This window comes from Ascaphus truei, chromosome 2 (genome assembly GCF_040206685.1).
Source record: "Ascaphus truei isolate aAscTru1 chromosome 2, aAscTru1.hap1, whole genome shotgun sequence".
NCBI lineage: Eukaryota > Metazoa > Chordata > Amphibia > Anura > Ascaphidae > Ascaphus > Ascaphus truei.
The window spans coordinates 469,234,687-469,260,181 of record NC_134484.1 but is presented as its reverse complement, the minus strand read 5'-3'; the positions used below and the strand labels follow the sequence as shown (position 1 = coordinate 469,260,181).

Below are 25,495 nucleotides of genomic sequence, written 5' to 3'. Positions count from 1 at the left end.
ATGGTGGAACGTAGAAAAGAAAAATAGAGAAAGTAGCTAAAAAAAACGAGCAACAATTCATTGTCTTCTCAATAAACCGGCTAAATGTGCTCCGATTATTTCCTAGGAACGAGCTTATCCTATATTCGGCGCTGGGCATGGATAAGGCTGCAGCTGCTGTCTTTACAGCGCAAAGTTCACCTTTCCTGTCTTAACTTCAAATACTTTCTGGGCAAACTACCCATCTATCTGAACAAGCTCCTCACCCCTACCACATGCAGCACTTATCATCTGAGATCTGACTCCAAGAGACTGTTCATGGTCCCAAGGCTCAACAAAGTATCCGGCCGTTCCTCCTTCTCTTACCGTGCACCCCAAAACTGGAACAATCTAACGGAGACTCTCACAGCCGCTACCTGTCTAAGTTCTTTCAAATCTAAGGCTGTCTCACATTTTAACCTGGTCTGTAACTGTTACATACGCCTATATTATACATCTTCTTTAACTGCGCATGCAATGTCTTGTATATAATGTATACCCTGTTCATTTATGTAACTGTATTTATAACCATGTATTATTTGTCATTTTAACTATGCCCAGGACATACTTGAAACGAGAGGTAACTCTCACTGTATTACTTTCAGGTAACACATTTTATAAATAAATAAATACAGCGGGGGGGGGGGGGGGGGGGGGTCCTTGTTTGAATCTCGGTGTCGGCTCCTTGTGACCTCTGGGAAGTCCCTTTTATCTCCCTGTACCCCAGGCACCAACATTAGGAAGTAAGCTCTTTGGGCAAGGCAGTTATTGTGCCTGCAAAGCTGCATATACTGTACATCGCTGCGTACACGGTCAGCAGTAGGATAACAAATACAGGGACAAAATACTCCCGCAGAGTCATTAATATAATATGTTTTTGGAAATGTTTCTATGTTACATTCAGGAAGGTACATTTATATGTTATGGTTATATGTGTGTTAGTCACGGCTTCCTGCGCTTCTATACCGCAGGAGATCTTCTTTATAAGCAATACTCTTATCAGCTTGTACTATATCCCCCCTCCTCCTCCAACACCTCCCCCAGGGCCCATCTGTTCTGACTCAGAGCAGGGGCTGCTGGGAGTTGTAGTTTTCCGCTGTAACCAGGAAGTGGTCAGTCATGTGACAGGCAATGATTGCTGCGAAGGGCTATGCACCAAGTGTATACAGACCTGTAATGTAAGGATAATGTGTTATATTACTTACTATAATATCATGTGTTATATTACTAACTATAATATGTGTTATATTAGCCAATGCAATGTATTATATTACCCAATGTACTGTGCTATATTACTAACTATAATATAATGTTATACATTGTTACACAATATAATGTGCTATATTACTAACTATAATATAATGTTATACATTGTTACACAATATAATGTGCTATATTACTAACTATAATATAATGTTATACAGTGTTACACAATATAATGTGCTATATTACTAACTATAATATAATGTTATACAGTGTTACACAATATAATGTGCTATATTACTAACTATAATATAATGTTATACAGTGTTACACAATATAATGTGCTATATTACTAACTATAATATAATGTTATACAGTGTTACACAATATAATGTGCTATATTACTAACTATAATATAATGTTATACAGTGTTACCCAATGTACTGTGCTATATAACTAACTATAATATAATGTTATACAGTATTACACAATATAATGTGCTATATTACTAACTATAATATAATGTTATACAGTGTTACCCAACGTACTGTGCTATATTACTAACTATAATATAATGTTATACAGTGTTACACAATATAATGTGCTATATTACTAACTATAATATAATGTTATACATTGTTACACAATATAATGTGCTATATTACTAACTATAATATAATGTTATACAGTGTTACACAGTATAATGTGCTATATTACTAACTATAATATAATGTTATACAGTGTTACACGATATAATGTGCTATATTACTAACTATAATATAATGTTATACAGTGTTACACAATATAATGTGCTATATTACTAACTGTAATATAATGTTATACAGTGTTACACAATATAATGTGCTATATTACTAACTATAATATGTTATACAGTGTTACACAATATAATGTGCTATATTACTAACTATAATATAATGTTATACAGTGTTACACAATATAATGTGCTATATTACTAACTATAATATAATGTTATACAGTATTACACAATATAATGTGCTATATTACTAACTATAATATAATGTTATACAGTATTACACAATACAATGTGCTATATTACTAACTATAATATAATGTTATACATTGTTACACAATACAATGTGCTATATTACTAACTATAATATAATGTTATACAGTGTTACACAATATAATGTGCTATATTACTAACTATAATATAATGTTATACAGTGTTACACAATATAATGTGCTATATTACTAACTATAATATAATGTTATACAGTGTTACACAATATAATGTGCTATATTACTAACTATAATATGTTATACAGTGTTACACAATATAATGTGCTATATTACTAACTATAATATTTTATACAGTATTACACAATATAATGTGCTATATTACGAACTATAATATAATGTTATACAGTGTTACACAATATAATGTGCTATATTACTAACTATAATATAATGTTATACAGTGTTACACAATATAATGTGCTATATTACTAACTATAATATAATGTTATACATTGTTACACAATATAATGTGCTATATTACTAACTATAATATAATGTTATACAGTGTTACACAATATAATGTGCTATATAACTAACTATAATATAATGTTATACAGTGTTACACGATATAATGTGCTATATAACTAACTATAATATAATGTTATACAGTGTTACACGATATAATGTGCTATATAACTAACTATAATATAATGTTATACAGTGTTACACGATATAATGTGCTATATTACTAACTATAATATAATGTTATACAGTGTTACACGATATAATGTGCTATATTACTAACTATAATATAATGTTATACAGTGTTACACGATATAATGTGCTATATTACTAACTATAATATAATGTTATACAGTGTTACACGATATAATGTGCTATATTACTAACTATAATATAATGTTATACAGTGTTACACGATATAATGTGCTATATTACTAACTATAATATAATGTTATACAGTATTACACGATATAATGTGCTATATTACTAACTATAATATAATGTTATACAGTATTACACGATATAATGTGCTATATTACTAACTATAATATAATGTTATACAGTATTACACGATATAATGTGCTATATTACTAACTATAATATAATGTTATACAGTATTACACAATATAATGTGCTATATTACTAACTATAATATAATGTTATACAGTATTACCCAACGTACTGTGCTATATAACTAACTATAATATAATGTTATACAGTGTTACACAATATAATGTGCTATATTACTAACTATAATATAATGTTATACAGTGTTACACAATATAATGTGCTATATTACTAACTATAATATAATGTTATACAGTGTTACACAATATAATGTGCTCTATTACTAACTATAATATAATGTTATACAGTATTACACAATGTAATGTATGTATGTATGTATGTATGTATGTCTTTATTTGTATAGCGCCATAAAATGTACATAGCGCTTCACAGTAGTAATACATGTCATATAAATAACAAATATAAATAACAGATCATGGGAATAAGTGCTTCAGACATACTGTAAAAGTAACATTAAGGAAGGAGCCCCTGCTCCGAGGAGCTTACAATCTAATTGGTAGGTAGGGAGAACGTACAGAGACAGTAGGAAGGAATACTAGTAAGTGCGTCTGCAGGGGGCCAAGCTTTGTGTCATGTGTCCATGATTATCCAGTGCTACTCATGCTTCTTTAAGCAAATGTGTCTTAAGGTGGGTCTTAAAGGTGGATAGAGAGGGGGCTAGTCGGGTATTGAGGGGAAGGGCTATATTACTAACTATAATATAATGTTATACAGTATTACCCAACGTACTGTGCTATATTACTAACTATAATATAATGTTATACAGTATTACCCAACGTACTGTGCTATATTACTAACTATAATATAATGTTATACAGTGTTACACAATATAATGTGCTATATTACTAACTATAATATAATGTTATACAGTGTTACACAATATAATGTGCTATATTACTAACTATAATATAATGTTATACAGTATTACCCAACGTACTGTGCTATATTACTAACTATAATATAATGTTATACAGTATTACACGATATAATGTGCTATATTACTAACTATAATATAATGTTATACAGTATTACACAATATAATGTGCTATATTACTAACTATAATATAATGTTATACAGTGTTACACAATATAATGTGCTATATTACTAACTATAATATAATGTTATACAGTGTTACACAATATAATGTGCTATATTACTAACTATAATATAATGTTATACAGTATTACACAATATAATGTGCTATATTACTAACTATAATATAATGTTATACAGTATTACCCAACGTACTGTGCTATATTACTAACTATAATATAATGTTATACAGTATTACCCAACGTACTGTGCTATATTACTAACTATAATATAATGTTATACAGTATTACCCAACGTACTGTGCTATATTACTAACTATAATATAATGTTATACAGTATTACACAATATAATGTGCTATATTACTAACTATAATATAATGTTATACAGTGTTACACAATATAATGTGCTATATTACTAACTATAATATAATGTTATACAGTATTACCCAATGTACTGTGCTATATTACTAACTATAATATAATGTTATACAGTATTACACAATATAATGTGCTATATTACTAACTATAATATAATGTTATACAGTGTTACACAATATAATGTGCTATATTACTAACTATAATATAATGTTATACAGTGTTACACAATATAATGTGCTATATTACTAACTATAATATAATGTTATACAGTGTTACACAATATAATGTGCTATATTACTAACTATAATATAATGTTATACAGTATTACACAATATAATGTGCTATATTACTAACTATAATATAATGTTATACAGTGTTACACAATATAATGTGCTATATTACTAACTATAATATAATGTTATACAGTATTACACAATATAATGTGCTATATTACTAACTATAATATAATGTTATACAGTGTTACACAATATAATGTGCTATATTACTAACTATAATATAATGTTAGACAGTGTTACACAATATAATGTGCTATATTACTAACTATAATATAATGTTATACAATTATACACAATATAATGTGCTATATTACTAACTATAATATAATGTTATACAGTGTTACACAATATAATGTGCTATATTACTAACTATAATATAATGTTATACAGTATTACAACATATAATGTACTATATTACTAACTATAATATAATGTTATACAGTATTACCCAATATAATGTGCTGGGGGTGGGGGGTGACTGACACTGACTGGGGGTGGGGGGTGACTGACACTGACTGGGGGTGGGGGGTGACTGACACTGACTGGGGGTGGGGGGTGACTGACTGGGGGTGGGGGGTGACTGACACTGACTGGGGGTGGGGGGTGACTGACACTGACTGGGGGTGGGGGGTGACTGACACTGACTGGGGGTGGGGGGTGACTGACACTGACTGGGGGTGGGGGGTGACTGACACTGACTGGGGGGTGACTGACTGGGGGGGTTACTGACTGGGGGTGTGACTGACTGGGGGGGGTTTACTGACTGGGGGGGGGGTTACTGACTGGGGGTGACACAGATGTAGACTGAGGGGGTTAAGCTTGAATACAGCTGGGATTTCAGAGTCGCTTTTGTCCTCCAGGGCATTAGCATTCCAGAAAGTGGGGCTGAGGAAACACAGCAACAAGCAAACGCAGAGATTAACCCTTAGCACGCTGGTTATGTGCAGAGGGGAGCAGCTCTTGGGAAACCCCGTCAGGCGTCCAACTTTGGGGCGACGCAGATGTAGACATAATGTTACATGCTAGCCAATATTATGTGTTATGTTACGCAGTATAAAGTGCTATATTACCACCTGTACAGATAGCCGATGCCATTAACACGCCATGATTGTCACGCTCCTCCGTCTCACTCTCATTCTCTTCCTTTCTCTCTCTGGGTTTTCTCTGCTGTTCCCTTGACGTCTCAGTATTTGCGGGGTTTGAGACGAGGATCGGGGTCCCGCCCCGCCCCCCCCGTGTCTGCTCGCGTGGTGAACATTGGATAATGTACGGAGGCCTGTTTGGCAAGGTACGAAACTTTATTTACCCCTTCAGTGTATGTATCACACGGGCATACATCATATTTGTCTTATGTAGCACTGACGGTGTACACAGCTCTGTACTTAGAATTTTGCCGCCAGTATGAGACTGGCTCAAAGAGCTTACATGTGAATTGTGGCACCTGAGGCACAGGGAGATAATGTGACTTGTCTAAGGTCACAACGAGCTGACAGTGACATTATCAACACGCTAATCCTGCAGCCCACGCCCATACCTCCTAGTGACAGATGCACAAATGAACAGACATCCCTTTTATGGCACAGAAAATGCAGGTGAATCTTTAGATCAAGGGCGAAAAAGAACCAGTGTTAAGCCGGATGTGTCGGGCTGACTGGTGTGGCCGTTACCTTGGATATAATTGATGGGTGCTGCTTAGGATTACATGTTGCGATGGTGTAGAGAGGAAACCGTGAGTGGAGCCCGCCGGTTAAAGATATCGTATTTAGCGCACACCAAGTGGTGAAGGTGTCTAAAAGTCATCTGTAATGGTACCGAACCTTTAAACAGATAGGAGACCTACAACTGTACTCACATCATTCTATAAAAGCATTATAGACGGGGAACAACAAAGGCACGGTGTAACGTGGGCGACAGGGTGATGGCTAGAAACGTCATTTAGCTAACGTAGAATGAACAGGAGCAGCCTGTGAGTGGAATGAAATGAATAGTCTTTGTAGGGCAGGCAGATCTCTATGGGAGGGGAAAGCAGTTTATTTTATGGTTCCAACCCTGAGATTTTGTGTTGGCTGTTTGGTTAAATGTCCCTTTGAGAAGTGAATGGGAACTGCAATTTTAGAGGTAGAGGGATCTGTTCCTGCAGTTTTGCTTTAATCCGCAAGGTGGCAGTAGCGTATGCTGAGCACAGCGGAGGGGGAGAGGGGGAAAACAGGGTCACACGATTCATTTCCAGGAAGGAAGAGAGAGAACCAGCTTGAATTGGGAAGGTGGTGCCCAGCTGTGTGTTATTCACATTGTAGCTGACGTGTGGTAGGGAGTTTAGTACGGCTGCTTGATGATGACGTTCAGGTGGTGATCTCATTAGAGATAAGTGGATGTAGATCAAAATACAGTATTATATGCATGAAATGGCACAATTTGCAAAAATTGCTTCATGGTCTCTGGTGAGGGGATTTCGAGTTGTTTAGGGGTTAGGTGGGGGAGCCTGGAAAAATTGGACTGCAGGGGGGAGGGGAGGTCCATGCTTCTGAGTGAGACCTCCTGCAGCGTTAATAATCTGGTGGTTACGGCATGGCACTATCCCTGGCGCCCGGACAGGGACTCTGACTACATCTGTAGCCGGGCCAAGTGGTTCCTATCTGCTGTCAGATCCTGTGCCCCTGGTTCTTAACCCATGAATCAGCCGGAACATTTGCCAGCAGATTGGATGTAGTAACGGGGGAGTAGAACAGCAGGACTGGGTCATTGTCCCGCTGCGGCCCCCGGACTGAGTTCAGTCGTGAGAGAGGTGCCACTCGCCTCCCCAATATTGTAAAGAAATCTAAAGTGTTAAAGGGACATTTCCTCGTGCACGTTTGGTTTGAATAAATGCAGCCGTTCCTTGCCGGTACGGCGATGCCATTACCCAAGCTGCCGATCGACCTGTTCTCCCGTGATCGGTCGGTGAAGATCCTGCACCCAATTTGTCCGCCTATTTCAAGAGGAAGTGCCGTGGCTTCTTAAATGGCTGCTGCAGCAAAACTCGTTAGGCATCTGCCCCCAGCAAATGACAAAAGTGTCTCAGATACTGTACTTATGTAATGATAGACAACAGGCCAAGTTTTCAGGATATCCCTGCTTCAGCACAGGTGGCTCAGTCTGACTGCTGAAGCAGAGAGCTCCTTAAAACCTGACCTGTTGGTGGCCCTTCAGGACGGGATTGGACAACCTGTTCTAGGTTATCAAAATACAAATCCTGTTGCTTTGTATGGGATTCCATGTCTTAAATAAATCTGGTGCGGTTTTGAGCCAGGAGGTGTTACTAGATGGACCCCTAGTTTGCAGAACATGGCAGTGCCCAGTACCAGCCAAGTCTGACCTCAGTGTAAAGCCCGCACAGAATTTAGCAACGGAACAGATCTGTGATTGTTTGATAAAGCTGAAGCTCTGTGTTTGCCCCGATATTGCCCCAGTTTTACAGCCAGGGCACAAGTAAATAGAAATTGTGGGGTCCTCATATGCACACGTCAACCCCTCTACTGCCAGAGAGGCTTCGGTCTAAACCACTGGATGGCAGTCTCGACTGGCTGCATGAAGCCTCTGACTGTGCCCCCCTGACGGTTCCTGACTGTGCCCCCCTGACGGTTCCTGATTGTGCCCCCTGACGGTTCCATGATTGTGCCCCCTGACGGTTCCATGACTTTGCCCCCTGATGGTTTCTGACTGTGCCCCCTGACGGTTCCATGACTGTGCCCCCTGACGGTTCCATGACTGTGCCCCCTGACGGTTCCATGACTGTGCCCCCTGATGGTTCCATGACTGTGCCCCCTGATGGTTTCTGACTGTGCCCCCCCCTGACGGTTTCTGACTGTGCCCCCTGACGGTTTCTGACTGTGCCCCCACCTGACGGTTTCTGACTGTGCCCCCCCTGACGGTTCCATGACTGTGCCCCCCTGACGGTTTCTGACTGTGCTCCCCTCTGACGGTTCCATGACTGTGCCCCCTGACGGTTCCATGACTGTGCCCCCTGACGGTTTCTGACTGTGCCCCCTGACGGTTTCTGACTGTGCCCCCCTGACGGTTTCTGACTGTGCCCCCTGATGGTTTCTGACTGTGCCCCCTGATGGTTTCTGACTGTGCCCCCTGACGGTTCCATGACTGTGCCCCCTGACGGTTCCATGACTGTGCCCCCTGACGGTTCCATGACTGTGCCCCCTGACGGTTCCATGACTGTGCACCCTGACGGTTTCTGACTGTGCCCCCCCCAGACGGTTTCTGACTGTGCCCCCCCCTGACGGTTTCTGACTGTGCCCCCCCCTGACGGTTTCTGACTTTGCCCCCCCCCCTCTGACGGTTCCATGACTGTGCCCCCCTGACGGTTTCTGACTGTGCCCCCCTGACGGTTTCTGACTGTGCCCCCCCCTGACGGTTCCATGACTGTGCCCCCTGACGGTTCCATGACTGTGCCCCCTGACGGTTTCTGACTGTGCCCCCCCCTGACGGTTCCATGACTGTGCCCCCTGACGGTTCCGTGACTGTGCCCCCCTGACGGTTCCGTGACTGTGCCCCCTGACGGTTCCGTGACTGTTCCCCCTGACGGTTCCGTGACTGTGCCCCCCCTGACGGTTCCTGACTGTGCCCCCCTGACGGTTCCTGACTGTTCCCCCCCTGACGGTTCCATGACTGTGCCCCCCTGACGGTTCCATGACTGTGCCCCCCTGACGGTTTCTGACTGTGCCCCCCTGACAGTTTCTGACTGTGCCCCCTGACGGTTTCTGACTGTGCCTCCCTGACGGTTCCATGACTGTGCCCCCCTGACGGTTCCTGACTGTGCCCCCCTGACGGTTCCTGACTGTGCCCCCTGACGGTTCCTGACTGTGCCTCCCTGACGGTTCCTGATTGTGCCCCCTGCTGTTCCATGACTGTGCCTCCCTGAAGGTTCCTGACTGTGCCCCCCTGACGGTTCCGTGACTGTTCCCCCCCGACGGTTCCTGACTGTTCCCCCTGACGGTTCCTGACTGTTCCCCCTGACGGTTCCTGACTGTGCCCCCCTGACGGTTCCTGACTGTGCCCCCCTGACGGTTCCTGACTGTGCCCCCCTGACGGTTCCTGACTGTGCCTCCCTGACGGTTCCATGACTGTTCCATGACTGTGCCCCCCTGACGGTTTCTGATTGTGCCCCCCTGACGGTTCCTGATTGTGCTCCCCTGACGGTTCCTGACTGTTCCCCCCCTGACGGTTCCTGACTGTGCCCCCCTGACGGTTCCATGACTGTGCCTCCCTGACGGTTCCTGACTGTGCCCCCCTGACGGTTTCTGACTGTGCCCCCTGACGGTTTCTGACTGTGCCTCCCTGACGGTTCCATGACTGTGCCCCCCTGACGGTTCCTGACTGTGCCCCCCTGACGGTTCCTGACTGTGCCCCCCTGACGGTTCCTGACTGTGCCCCCCTGACGGTTCCTGACTGTGCCCCCCTGACGGTTCCTGACTGTGCCCCCCTGACGGTTCCTGACTGTGCCCCCCTGACGGTTCCTGACTGTGCCCCCCTGACGGTTCCTGACTGTGCCCCCCTGACGGTTCCTGACTGTGCCCCCCTGACGGTTCCTGACTGTGCCCCCCTGACGGTTCCTGACTGTGCCTCCCTGACGGTTCCTGATTGTGCCCCCTGCTGTTCCATGACTGTGCCTCCCTGAAGGTTCCTGACTGTGCCCCCCTGACGGTTTCTGACTGTGCCTCCCTGACGGTTTCTGACTGTGCCTCCCTGACGGTTCCGTGACTGTGCCCCCCTGACGGTTCCATGACTGTTCCCCCCTGACGGTTCCATGACTGTGCCCCTCCTGACGGTTCCTGACTGTGCCCCCCTGACGATTTCTGACTGTGCCCCCCTGACGGTTCCTGACTGTGCCCCCCTGACGGTTCCTGACTGTGCCCCCCTGACGGTTCCTGACTGTGCCCCCTGACGGTTCCTGACTGTGCCTCCCTGACGGTTCCATGACTGTGCCCCCCTGACGGTTTCTGACTGTGCCCCCCTGACGGTTTCTGACTGTGCCCCCCTGACGGTTCCTGATTGTGCTCCCCTGACGGTTCCTGACTGTTCCCCCCCTGACGGTTCCATGACTGTGCCCCCCTGACGGTACCATGACTGTGCCTCCCTGACGGTTCCTGACTGTGCCCCCCTGACGGTTCCTGACTGTGCCCCCTGACGGTTCCTGACTGTGCCTCCCTGACGGTTCCTGATTGTGCCCCCTGCTGTTCCATGACTGTGCCCCCCTGACGGTTTCTGACTGTGCCCCCCTGACGGTTTCTGACTGTGCCCCCCTGACGGTTTCTGACTGTGCCCCCCTGACGGTTTCTGACTGTGCCTCCCTGACGGTTTCTGACTGTGCCTCCCTGACGGTTCCATGACTGTGCCTCCCTGACGGTTTCTGACTGTGCCCCCCTGACGGTTCCTGATTGTGCCCCCTGCTGTTCTATGACTGTGCCTCCCTGAAGGTTCCTGACTGTGCCCCCCTGACGGTTCCTGACTGTGCCCCCCTGACGGTTCCTGACTGTGCCCCCCTGACGGTTCCATGACTGTGCCCCCCTGACGGTTCCATGACTGTGCCCCCCTGACGGTTCCATGACTGTGCCCCCCTGACGGTTTCTGACTGTGCCCCCCTGACGGTTCCTGACTGTGCCCCCCTGACGTTTCCTGACTGTGCCTCCCTGACGGTTCCTGACTGTGCCCCCCTTATGGTTCCTGACTGTGCTCCCCTGACGGTTCCTGACTGTGCCCCCCTTATGGTTCCTGACTGTGCCCCCCCTTATGGTTCCTGACTGTGCCCCCCTGACGGTTCCTGACTGTGCCCCCCCTGACGGTTCCTGATTGTGCCCCCTGACTGTTGCAGGTGCCGGTGTCCTTTGATGAGGTGGCTGTGTATTTCTCAGCAGAAGAATGGGAGTATTTAGCGGGATGGCAGAAGGAACTTTACAAGGACGTCATGCAGGACAATCTGGAGACGGTGCTGTCCGTGGGTAATTATACCATTACTACCCCTGAGCCTCTCTGTAACTACTCGCTGTGGGGTTCGATAGCACAACTTCAACGTCTCTGCTTCCAAAAAAGCATAAAGCAGCACTAGAATTATCACATATAAAATGCCTATTACTTTTAACTGGATTTTATTTATTTGTTAAATCACGTACTGTTTTTATTTTTTTATAGTCTCATGTTTTACTTTATATTGTTTTCCCTTGATAGTACCTTTAATATGTACCAACATCTATCAATCGCCAGCACGCCTTTCATTTCATTGGTACTATACTGGCACGTGAAACGGAGATCGGATCTCGGCGCCTGTCCTGCTGTCCCTCCATCTTCCGTGTGTTTAGGAATTTGTGGCGTCCGATTTCTCCGCTAAAACAGTAGTAAAACAGGTCGGGTGGAGCAGCTCCCGGGATCCCCTGGAAAGCACATCTTCTATATTTCTACAAAGGTTAACACAGATACCCAGCAAGCTCAAACTCCCACACCCACCACAAAGTGAATATATATTTATGTCAACCAGAGAGCTACTGAGTGTGGCAATTGTATATAACAAGAGACAGGGGGTGCCCAATGCTGCATCCAATTGACAAAACATATAAAGTAAAATACTTCAATAATAATAATTGGTTATTTAGTTAACCCTTTGGCCAAAGGCGTCATAAGCCTGCATACCAACGTCAAGGTATAACCAGAATAATGCAGGTCCTAGACTACACTGTGAACCCTTCCTTTTACCTCTGTGAGACGGGAAAACCATAATGGGTCTTGATCCTACAGCAGGTGACGTTGGTATGCAGGCTTATGACGCCTTTGGCCAAAGGGTTAACTAAATAACCAATTATTATTATTGAAGTATTTTACTTTATATGTTTTGTCAATTGGATGCAGCATTGGGCACCCCCTGTCTCTTGTTATATACAATTGCCACGCTCAGTAGCTCTCTGGTTGACATAAATATATATTCACTTTGTGGTGGGTGGGGGAGTTTGAGCTTGCTGGGTATTTGTGTTAACCTATGTCTCTTTGGAGGCTGTGGCACCTCCCCCCAGAGCTCACTCCTCCTCCTTCACCCTTTTAACTTGGAAGGTCATTTCACTTGCTGTAGGATCAAGACCCATTATGGTTTTCCCCTCTCACAGAGGTAAAAGGAAGGGTTCACAGTGTAGTGTAGGACCTGCATTATTTTGGTTATACCTTGACGTTGGTATGCAGGCTTATGACGCTTTTGGCCAAAGGGTTAACTAAATAACCAATTATTATTATTGAAGTGTTTTACTTTATATGTTTTGTCAATTGGATGCAGCATTGGGCACAACCCCTGTCTCTTGTTATATTTCTACAAAGCCAGACCATGTTCATCCACAAAGTGCTCTCTCTGCTTCTCTGTGGGGGATTCCCACAATATAATCCGGGGGTCTCATGGGCCGTTGAAACAGTTCCACAAAAGGGTGCTAAGCATTAGCACACAGTCTCCCATTCCAAGTTATAGGGGCAAAGGCAGCAGATATATGCAATGTACACCAGGAGTGGGGAACGCCAGTCCTCAAGGGCCACCAACGGGTCAGGTTTTAAAGATATCCCAGCTTCAGCACAGGTGGCTCAATTGATCCCAGCTTCAGCATAGGTGGCTCAGTCGAAGACTGTGCCACTGATTGAGCCACCTGAGCTGAATCAGGGACCAATTGAGCCACCTGCGCTGAATCAGGGACCAATTGAGCCACCTGCGCTGAATCAGGGACCAATTGAGCCACCTGCGCTGAAGCAGGGATATCCTGAAAAGCTGGCCTGTTGGTGGCCCTTGAGGACTGGAGATGTCCACCCGTGATATCTTTATAATGGGAACCTCCACTGCAGGGTGTTTACCCCCATTATAATGGCAGGGTCCATCTTTCTGTTTAATGACCTATTTCCCGGCATTTATACGGTTTGGTTTGTAAATGGGATCAACCTGGAAATCAGACCTTTTGGAGCCAGGCTGATATTTTTATACATATATTAGCAATTAGTATATTGGTATATCTACAGTATACTATAATTCAGAAAGTCTGGTTGTTTGTCCGGCTACACAAATCCACAAGCTTAATCCTAGAGCCACCTAAGGGCCGTTCTATACTGTTTGCGTCCGTGTGCGCGCGTGCACGTGCCGCATGCTTTTCGTGTGTGTGTGTGTGTGTGTGTGTGTGTGTGTGTGTGTGTCTGTGTCTGTGTCTGTGTCTGTGTCTGTGTGTGTGTGATTTGTAATTTATTATTTATTAAATAAAAAAACACTTTTCGTAAAAATAAAATATTTATTAACTTTGTACATACACACACACACACACACACACACACATTTCAGCGCCGGTAGCGGCGCGAAAAGATTCTTTTGCCCGTCTTCCCCGCTGTCTGTCGGCTCTCCGCCGTGCGCGTGCGGCGCCATTATAGAAAGGCTGACTGACGTCACATGCCAGATATATAGCCTAGCACGTTCCACACCCAGTGGCTGACTGGCTTAGAGAAATTGTGGGTGGCGTTTAGGAGGCGGCAGAGGAGGTGGGCGTCCCAGGACAGCGAGGAAGGAGGAGAGTGGTTGTTATAGGGAGGATGGGCTGAGGGAGACAAAGCGGGCAGGGTCCAGACAGGTTTGGGGGGTATGTACGGATCACACAGTTGTTGTGCTGCCAGAACTTGAAGAATGACCTGGAACGCTCCCTACTTTGCACCCCCCTCGTTTCCCCAGTAATTCTGCAAGTATTAGTATGTTCTGGGGTATTAGTAGTAGTATTAGAATAACTGGGTCAGTACATGTTTCTTTTCTTTTTTCTACTCACGTTCAAATAAAATAGCCTGAGCAATTGCTATAAAGATCCTTGGGGTTCCTCCTCGGGCTCCTCCGTGGGGTTCCTCCTCGGGCTCCTCCGTGGGGTTCCTCCTTGGGCTCCTCCGTGGGGTTCCTCCTCGGGCTCCTCCGTGGGGTTCCTCCTTGGGGCTCCTCCTTGGGTCTCCTCCGTGGGGTTCCTCCTCTGGCTCTTCTGTGGGGTTCCTCCTCGGGCTCTTCCGTGGGGTTCCTCCTCGGGCTCCTCTGTGGGGTTCCTCCTCGGGGCTTCTCCATGGGCTCCTCCATGGGCTCCTCCGTGAGGTACCTCCTCGGGCCCCTCCGTGGGGTGCCTCTCTTGGCTCCTCCGTGGGGTTCCTCCTCGGGGCTCCTCCGTGGGGTTCCTCCTCGGGCTCCTCCGTGGGGTTCGTCCTCGGGGCTCCTCCGTGGGGTTCCTCCTCGGTGCTCCTCCGTGGGGTTTGTCCTCGGGGCTCCTCCGTGGGGTTTGTCCTCGGGGCTCCTCTGTGGGGTTCGTCCTCGGGGCTCCTCCGTGGGGTTCCTCCTCGGGGCTTCTCCGTGGGGTTCCTCCTCGGGGCTCCTCCGGGGGGTTCCTCCTCGGGGCTCCTCCGTGGGGTTCCTCCTCGGGGCTCCTCCGTGGGGTTCCTCCGCTGGGCTCCTCCGTGGGGTTCCTGCGTGGGGTTCCTCCGTGGGGATCCTCCTCGGGGCTCCTCTGTGGGGTTCCTCCGTGGGGCTCCTCCGTGGGGTTCGTCCTCGGGGCTTCTCCGTGGGGTTCGTCCTCGGGGCTCCTCCGTAGGGTTACTCCTCGGGGCTCCTCTGTGGGGTTCTTCCTCGGGGCTCCTCCGTGGGGTTCCTCCTCTGGGCTCCTCTATGGGGTTCCTCCGTGGGGCTCCTCCGTGGGGTTCGTCCTCGGGGCTCCTCCGGGGGGTTCCTCCTCTGGGCTCCTCCGTGGGGTTCCTCCGTGGGGCTCCTCCGTGGGGTTCGTCCTCGGGGCTCCTCCGTGGGGTTCGTCCTCGGGGCTCCTCCGTGGGGTTCCTCCTCGGGGCTCCTCTGTGGGGTTCTTCCTCGGGGCTCCTCCGTGGGGTTCCTCCTCTGGGCTCCTCCATGGGGTTCCTCCTCTGGGCTTCTCCGTGGGGTTCCTCCTCGGGGCTCCTCCGGGGGGTTCCTCCTCGGGGTTCCTCCTCGGGGCTCCTCCGTGGGGTTCCTCCTCGGGGCTCCTCCTCTGGGGTTCCTCCGTGGGGTTCCTCCTCGGGGCTCCTCCGGGGGATTCCTCCTCGGGCTCCTCCGTGGGGTTCCACCTCGGGGCTCCTCCTCGGGGCTCCTCCGTGGGGCTCCTCCTCGGGGCTCCTCCTTGGGGCTCCTCCATGGGGTTCCTCCTCTGGGCTCCTCCGTGGGGTTCCTCCGTGGGGTTCCTCCTCGGGGCTCCTCCGTGGGGTTCCTCCGTGGGGTTCCTCCTCGGGGCTCCTCCGGGGGATTCCTCCTCGGGCTCCTCCGTGGGGTTCCACCTCGGGGCTCCTCCTCGGGGTTCCTCCTCGGGGCTCCTCTGTGGGGTTCTTCCTCGGGGCTCCTCCGTGGGGTTCCTCCGTGGGGTTCCTCCGTGGGGCTCCTCCATGGGGTTCCTCCTCGGGGCTCCTCCGTGGGGCTCCTCCGTGGGGCTCCTCCGTGGGGTTCCTCCTCGGGGCTCCTCCGTGGGGTTCCTCCGTGGGGCTCCTCCGTGGGTTTCCTCACAGCAGTTTTCTGCCTTCTCCTGTTAGTTATTTATTTCACCCTGAATGTCCTAGGATACTACATGTGACGTCACTACTGCACGCGACGTCACTATTGCACGCGACGTCACTATTGCACGCGACGTCACTATTGCACGCCGCGTATGTGAAACAATGACACAGCTCGGCGCTGCACCTTCAGAGGAAGCCGTACAAACGTGATACATTTTTATGAACCTCGTGCTTATTGAGGAGAATAATACAGGGGAGCAGCTAAGCGTTTGGTCTGTGATAGACACGCACATGAGGTCACTTTCTAGGGGTCACTGAACGGCAGGAAATGACAAAGGACGGTAGGATTGGGGGGGGTCAGTGACCCCTAACCCTGCATTTTGTGCCTTTTTTCATTTAGTGTAACCATGATCTTCCTTTAATATTCTCTGCATCTGTATCTCTGACTTTATCTCCATCTCCTTCACAGGATACCAGTATCATGAAGCTGACCCTCCACCCCGGTGCCGCACTCCGGAGGATGCCTGCAATATTCAGAACACAGGGAACCATTTGGGTGAGAGAGAGTTATCCATCAGAACTGGAGATTTTGATGCTAATAATAATATTATCATAGTTTTTTTCCTTGTATAGCACTGTCAGAGTACGCAGCGACGTACAGATACATTTTGCCCGTAGGGCTTACAATCTATTTTTTGGGGTGTTTGAGGGACATTAAGGCCCTTGCCCAAGGTCACAAGGAGCCGACACCGGGAATTGAACCAGATTCCCCTGCTTCACACTCAGTGACATTGTTTTAAGAGTCCGCGTCTTGGCTCATCGCCGAGAAAAGTATCAGAAGCCGGCAGACTAAGAGATGGGGAGCCGGGGCAAAGCGGTCCAGAAAAGTAACACCAGTTACAGTACAGCGTGTGAAGGAGACAAACATATGTGAAAGAGACTGAGTCACGTAACATAAGCTCATGTTCAATAAAAAAAAAAGGGGGCAGAGCAGACCTCAGATATCACACGGGGGGACATATCACACAGGGGGGACATGTTACTCTTTAGGGACCCAGCCATTGGTCACAAACCAAAGCCTTCTGGGTTTCTGACAAACCAAATAAAACAACATTTGAATAGATTCAAACCCCAAAGGAATTCAAATTTATAGGCTTGAGGAGACTGAGTTTGCTTCACATTATATGCCAGATTGGGGGCTTTAATTACTAATAATTTGGATGTTTGATATTTGTTATTAGCAAGAATTCAAGTTACATTTTGGGTAAAGATAAATTTCAAAAGAAATATACACACACACAGACACATATATATGTACACAGACACACACACACACATATGTAAACACACACAGACACACATATGTACACACACATATATATGTACACACACACACACACACACACACACACACACACACACACACACACACACACACACACATATATATGTACACACACACACAGACACATATATATGTACACACACACACACACACACACACACACACATATATGTACACACACACACACACACACAGATACATATATATGTACACACACACACACACACACACACACAGATACATATATATGTACACACACACACACACACAGATACATATATATGTACACACACACACACACACACAGATACATATATATGTATACACACACACACACACACAGACACATATATATGTATACACACACACACATACCATTTCTAAAATCCTAAATGTTTTTTAAGTGAAACTTCTTTGCTGGCACCTAGCAAATGAACATTTCCCTTGGAGTAAATCACCTTCATGGTGACGGAAGTGCAGCCACGGAAGTGACGTCACTGCTGGCAGAAGAGGCCGTCGGTGTTGCCAGCTCGGCGCGCATGCGGAGGCCTCCCGTGCTCTGCGCACAAATGCGCAGGAGCCATTGCCGACGGCTGGGCGCGCCTGCACAGTAGGCACCGGTGCACCAGCAGCAGGAAAGGGAGACCACACGCACACACACACTGACTGACACACACACCCACTGACTGACACACACACCCACTGACTGACACACACACACCCACTGACTGACACACACACACCCACTGACTGACACACACACCCACTGACTGACACACACACCCACTGACTGACACACACACCCCCACTGACTGACACACACACACCCACTGACTGACACACTCACTGACACACACCCATTGACTGACACACACACTCACTGACTGACTGACACACCCACTGACTGACACACTCACTGACTGACTGACTGACACACCCACTGACTGACACACACACCCACTGACTGACACACACACTGACTGACTGACACACACACTGACTGACTGACACACTCACTGACTGACTGACACAAAGAAGGAATTCACAGTTACTATAAATATAAAAGAGCAAATAGCTAAAACAGGGTGTGTGTGCCGAGCACGCGCGTTCTAAGTCACACTTCTTTGCCGTTGGGACTGAAATTGTGTTTTGATTTTTAATTAGAAACATCACCATCACAAATACAATTTCTGTGACAAAACAGTGACAAAAGACACAGAAGTTCCACTTAAAATGCGCGTGCCTGGCTCACACACTTTATTATTTTCTATATCATCATACAAGGCCAATGTTTCAGTCCATGGCAGAGCATGAAATGGTAACGGTGTTATCTCCGGGCTGCACAAATAGGGCACACATTGTACCAAATATACCAGCACGGCTATCAGAGAAAAACAAACAGACGTTGGAATGAATGGATTTAGTTTTCCTTTGATAAATCTGGTTCTTTTCCACCTGTAAGTACATTTTTAGACATATAAAGAGACAACAGTGTACTCCATGCTTTACAAAGACAAAATAGTACAGGGAATTATAATAATACAATAAGCGCAGCAAAGTCAGGTAATAGGAAAGGAAATCCCTGCCCCGAAGAGCTTAATAAAAGAATAAGTGCAGTGCATGGCAGTGCTTGGGCACAATGTGTGGTAGGAGTGACTGTGGGTGTGGGACAGTGGCCACGAGTCTATGCTATTGGGATGCTTCTTTTGAGAGGCGGGTTTTACGGTTGGTCTGCAGTAAATTAGATGGGTTAACACCATTAGCAGAGAGTGAGGGGGCAGGGAGGCGTGGGAGAGAGCAGGCGTGTATGTGGCTGGGACCAGGATTAGGGGAGATTACCCCAGCCGCAAGGAGGAGCAGTAGAGAAGAGGTGAGAAGAGGATTTGTGGGGTTACTTTTTATTGAGGGGTGTAGAAGTTGTTGAGAAAGAGGTGTGTACATAGTGGGGCAGTGTTTGGGCACAGGCATAGGTGGCGGGGAGGAGAGTTGAAGAAATGTGAACAGGAGGGGAGTTAGAGAGAACAGACAGGTTTACAAAGGAGGGAGGAAACCGCACTCAGGAAAAGCAGCAGGGAGGGCATAATGAGACGCAGGGAGAGAGGTAGGAGAAGAGAGTTCCCAGGTATTGGGGGAGATGAAGAGTAGGAGGTGAAAGAGAAGGGGTATAAATCAGGCCTGGGAGGGCATAATGAGACGCAGGGAGAGAGAGGTAGGAGAAGAGAGTTCACAGGTATTGGGGGAGATGAGGAGTAGGAGGTGAAAGAGAAGGGGTATAAATCAGGCCTGGGAGGTCAGTGTAACACTGAACATTAAACAGCAGCTTAGAAAATGAGTCTTTAGATGTGAAAAAATAGTCCGAGCCGTTAGAAAGCCAAGTTCTCACAGTTTGTAGGGTTGTTGATGAAGAGCAGAGTCCAGTTCTTCTTGTATTCTTCAACTCCAATTTTAACTCCGCAGACACTTCGTGTGTGACACTGAAGATCTCACACAGCCATTGGATATTTCATTGGAATTTAATTTATATGCGAGCATTATTTGGCTTCAAAACTGGGTCAAAGAACAGCACCAGAATTGTCACAGTAAAATAGCCAATCGCTTTCATTTCTTATTTTTGACCTTAATAAATCTGATGCTGTTTTTTTTAATTTTTTTTATTTAACCTGTTGTGTACGTGGGAAACGTTGATAAATGGCCCCATCTGTCACTGGGTGAAAACATTTTAATGCGGTGTCAGTAAATATACCCACTGCACCCAGTTCAATGTAATGGGAGAGGGTCAAATTCTTAATACATCTGCCAGGTTAGTCAAAGAACTAACTTGAAATAGCTAATTATGGAGCCGGGCTGAGGACAAGATGGTGCAGCTATTCTAAAGGCAGGGCCAAATTTTAAACAGCTCATGTAAAACATCACTGAACATAACATGTTTGCAAAGGAGCAAACTACTGTACTGTGACATTTCCCAATGATGTATATGGTCAGCGTATAGGTAGTCTTAGGACACATATTAGATAGTATATGACTTTTTTTGATTTGCCATTTTTTAAATTTCAGAAGAAGACTGTCCACTGTCTGCCGACGCGGATAAGGAGCCCGATGGACTTACCGAGCAGCAGGAATGGAGTCAAGATGAGAGAGGGACCCAAGAAATGGAAGACGTTGTTTACAATTGTTCTGAATGTGCCATAAACGGAGATTTTCGATGCAAGCATAAAAAGCAGCCGTCAAGTAAGGTGGAGAAGAAATTCCACAAATGCTTTGAGTGTAAAAAAGGTTTTGGCAGCTGGTCCCACCTCATTGCGCACAAAAGGACTCACGACAGGGAGAAACTCCAGATGCAAAGTAAAAGCAACTTAATCAATGAACAGTCACAGTTAATTCTGCAGCAGCCCAATCACCCAGAAGGAAGGTTGTACCAGTGCAGTGACTGTGAAAAAAGCTTCAGCAACCAGTCTGTTCTTATTCTGCACCAGAAAACGCACACCGGAGAGAGGCTGTTTAAGTGCATCGAATGTGAGAAAAGCTTCATGAAAAGGTCACAGCTGTTTGTGCACAAGAAATCCCACATAGAAGACAGGCAGTTCCAATGCACAATGTGCGAGAAAAGCTACAACCAGCAGTCAAAGCTCATTGAGCACCAACGAAAGCACACAGGAGAAAAGCCGTTCAAATGCATGGAGTGTGCAAAAAGCTTCACCAAGAGGTCTCACTTGACGGAGCACCTGAGGATTCATACTGGGGAAAAACCTCATAAGTGCAATGAATGTGATAAGACCTTCCACTATCCATCAAATCTGATGGAGCACCAGAGAACCCACACAGGGGATAGACCCTATCAGTGTACTGAGTGTGAGAAGAGCTTCATCAAAATGTCCAAACTTATTGTCCACCTGAGGATTCACACAGGTGAGAAGCCTTATAAATGTACAGAGTGCAACAAAAGCTTCAGCCAACAATCGAACCTTGTTGTGCACCAGAGGACTCACACCGGAGAGAGACCATTCAAGTGCAGCGGATGTGAGAAGAGCTTCAGTTACCAATATTCTCTTGTTGTCCACCAGAGAACTCACACAGGAGAGAAGCCTTACAAGTGCACTTTGTGTGATAAAGCTTTCAGTCAACAATCTAACCTTAAACTGCATCAAAAAACTCACGAGACCAAAATACAGAATGAACAGACCAAGTTCGAGAACACAATCCAGTATAGGTCTCATTTACCAGTCCATGAGGCCACCAATCTGTACCCAATTTTTGAGAGCTTCGAGTGCGAGAAGCTGACCATATTGCATGAGGCAATTCACTCTGGGGTGAGCCCAGGTACTTTTGATGAGTGCGAGAAGACGTATATTCCGTGGTCTCCTTTGAGTGAGTATCTAGGAGCTATCCTGCCTGCTGAAAAGCAGCATAAATGCAGTGAATGCAGCAAGCGCTTCAATCAAAAGTCTAAGCTCATTGTCCACCAAAGAATCCACACAAGGGAGAGGCCCTTCACATGCGCCCAGTGTGAAAAGACATTCATTCAGTGGTCCCATCTCACAGAGCATCAGAAAACGCACACAGGAGATAAACCTTACCTATGTCCTGAATGTGGGAAGAGTTTCATTAAAATGTCCAAACTCACTGTCCACCGGAGAACACACACAGGAGAGAAGCCGTACATATGTGCAGAATGTGGGAAGCAATTTAGTCAGCAGTCCAACCTTGTAGTTCACCAGCGAATTCATACTGGGGAGAGGCCGTTCAAATGTACTGTGTGTGAAAAAACCTTCCGCTATCAGTCAGCTCTCATTAAGCATCAGAGAAACCACACGTGTGAGAGAATCTATAAAATCCCTGTGTAATAAAATACAATGAGATCTCATGCAATGTCTGGAAACCCCACACAGGAGAGAGGTGGGTTTATTTCAACACTAGTAAGATTTCTCTCATTGTACAGAATATAACAAAACCTTGGAGATTCTGCAACAACCTTTTAATTATGAGAAGAGAAAGTATCAGATGTTTTAACTAAGATGTCAACACTGGTAGCGTTGGAAAAGTTTGGAGAGCAAACCTGCACTTATGGAAATTAAGAGGAAACAAGCACACTGTAAACCTGATGAAACGAAGGGAACTCACTATAGTTAACAGAGCCTACAGTGCAGCAATGAAGGGAGAATGTGACTCAAAATTCTAGTTGAGGGTACAACCTACCCACTATTACAACAAGGTTATTTCAACAAATGGGTACACTGCACTTACGTTGCACTGTTTAGTGCAAGCTTCTTCATAAAATAAATAGTCAAATATCATACAATTGAATACTGATAAATGCAGCAAATGTGATCATTCTGGAAGGAGCCTGCTAAATGTTCTGCGTATTTCAAATCTTGCTAAGAAATCCCGACTACCAATACATTAAAGCACTCCCAGTTCTATTAACATTACACTGTTATTATTTATGCGTAAGACACTTACAAATTTCGGCGCATTACAGTAGTGAGTGAAACACGGTAACGGCATAAAAGTGTGAAAGTTGTCACATGGTAATGTCCAGGGGGAATCACAATCATTGGGAGACAAACAAAAACCTTATTTAATTGTTGTATCATTTATATAACTACAGCGGCAGTTACTCATCCTTTTTCACAGGGTCACCCCAAAAGCTTTTGTTTTATCTTTGGAATCTCCACCCCCCTCCCCCGCAGAAAATCCAATTTAACAAAGTAAGAGCTCCACATAGTCGAAGATATTAATTGGATACACATGCTGGTGTTAAAAACTCATAATAGGTGCACATAGACCTAGATCTGTATACACAAGTCTATAATGTACTAATAGCTGCAGTACAAAAGCAGCTAAGTACAGGTCCAATCAACTAGTGCATCTAGTGTATTTCAATACTGGGGCACTACATCTGTGGTCCACACAGCCGCTACTTTCACCATAAGAACTCTAGCCCATTCTCTCCATATGAGGAACACTAGGGCCAGTGAATTACCCTAACACTGGGCATTAATACACCATTGTATACTCCTCTGGATACACCTATCCATAGAGTTAGCCACACTTGGCATCATTTAATCATTGTTTTAAACCCCAATATTTTAACGATATTGTCAATTAATAAAGTTATTTTAAACAAATCACCAATTCATACAGAAACAGAGTGCTATCTACAGGGGTTCTGTCTGTCTACTATGTATTAATTAATACAAGACAACTACCTTCTACCTAATTGTCATTGTCTTTCTCGGTCACTTTCTCTTACCCAATCTTTTCTCTCTTTTCGTCCCGCTATGACCTTCTTTGAAATGTACACTTTTTGTATCTCCTATTGTATTGTATGTTTCTTTTGTCACTTTGAGGGCCCCTTGTTGGGAGAACACTGAACTGCAGAATATGTGAAGAGGAAAGGGAGCAAAACAAATGCATGTAGGACAGCCAGTAACTACCATGTAACCGTACGTGGTACTTACCGATATTCAATCAATGAATCTGCACAAAAATAGCTTAGCGGCAATCCATACACCTGAAGACTGTAGGAATACCCAAATGTGTATGAACATTTTCAGCCACTGGTCAGCACCTGGTGAACCTTTTGAACAATGTGTGTCAAAAATCAGGCTTACTTTGCGCTGGTGTGCCAAAGACATAGGATAGTCTTGTTTTTTAGTGTATACTTGATCCTGCTTTTTATTCTGCTGTGCTCTTAATTCTGCGCATATAAATTGTAAAGCACAAACACACAGCCCCTGTAGGCTTGGAAACCCAGATGCACCACGTCACATATATATTTGTGTCAAAAGGAGCGCTACTAGCACCTACAGAGGGAGCGTACCAGGACGTGGTTCGGGGCTTAAAACACATTTGGCCAAAGAATTGAACTAAATGACCGTTGCTTTATGAGAAGATAAACAGATAAGTATGTAACTATCATTTGTCAAGTTGGATGTAGCACTAGAGCTTTTTGTCTTTGGTTCATATAAATTGTATGATATAGAACAATGCCCACTACATTCTTCCCCTGGCAGGTTGGAAAGGGGCAGTGAATAGTTTGCACAGCAAGTGTGCCAGAACTGGAATGTGTGCCACAGCTATGCCATTGCTGCATCAGAGACACACAGATTACAATCCTGTTCACTCGCTGAACTGTGCATGTTCCAAACTTCCCCATTAATGATGTTTGGTTAGATGTCTCCGTCAGGGAATACATCTGGAAGAGGTTCTGTTGCACTTTCTATTGTTTTTAAAACATTACTCAAATATTACTACTACACTGTTTAACCACTTCACTACAATGCATAGCAGGCACCTCAGGTGGGAAAGTAACTTTTTGGTACAGTAAAAGCAACAATAAAGAGCATTTGATTTACAGATCGGGCCTGCATTTTGGGATCAAATCATTTGTTACATTATATATCAAGTAATTATTTGCTTGGAACAGGGATACGGATTGGAACAGGGATACGGATTGGAACAGGGATACGGATTGGAACAGGGATACGGATTGGAACAGGGATACTGATTGGAACAGGGATACTGAGCATCAACATGTCAATTAATTGCACCTTCACGGTG

General features: G+C 45.3%; 1 protein-coding gene across 1 annotated transcript; it reads left to right on the top strand.

Moving 5' to 3' along the window:
• The first annotated feature begins 1,117 nt into the window (after positions 1–1,117).
• Positions 1,118–24,060, top strand: LOC142487979 (uncharacterized). Its single transcript, XM_075588225.1, has 5 exons — positions 1,118–1,196; positions 6,246–6,346; positions 11,921–12,047; positions 17,060–17,146; positions 20,990–24,060. The coding sequence occupies exons 2-5, from the start codon at positions 6,323–6,325 to the stop codon at positions 22,774–22,776; spliced, it is 2,025 nt and encodes a 674-aa protein (XP_075444340.1). The 5' UTR covers positions 1,118–1,196; positions 6,246–6,322; the 3' UTR covers positions 22,777–24,060.
• Positions 24,061–25,495: the final 1,435 nt, after the last annotated feature.

Excerpts from the sequence above, each read along its gene's own strand:
- LOC142487979 (XM_075588225.1), top strand. The coding sequence starts at position 6,323 with ATGTACGGAGGCCTGTTTGGCAAG. Across the intron at positions 12,048-17,059 it reads GGAGACGGTGCTGTCCGTGG|GATACCAGTATCATGAAGCT; the intron begins GTAATTATACCA and ends TCTCCTTCACAG. Across the intron at positions 17,147-20,989 it reads GAACACAGGGAACCATTTGG|AAGAAGACTGTCCACTGTCT; the intron begins GTGAGAGAGAGT and ends TTTAAATTTCAG.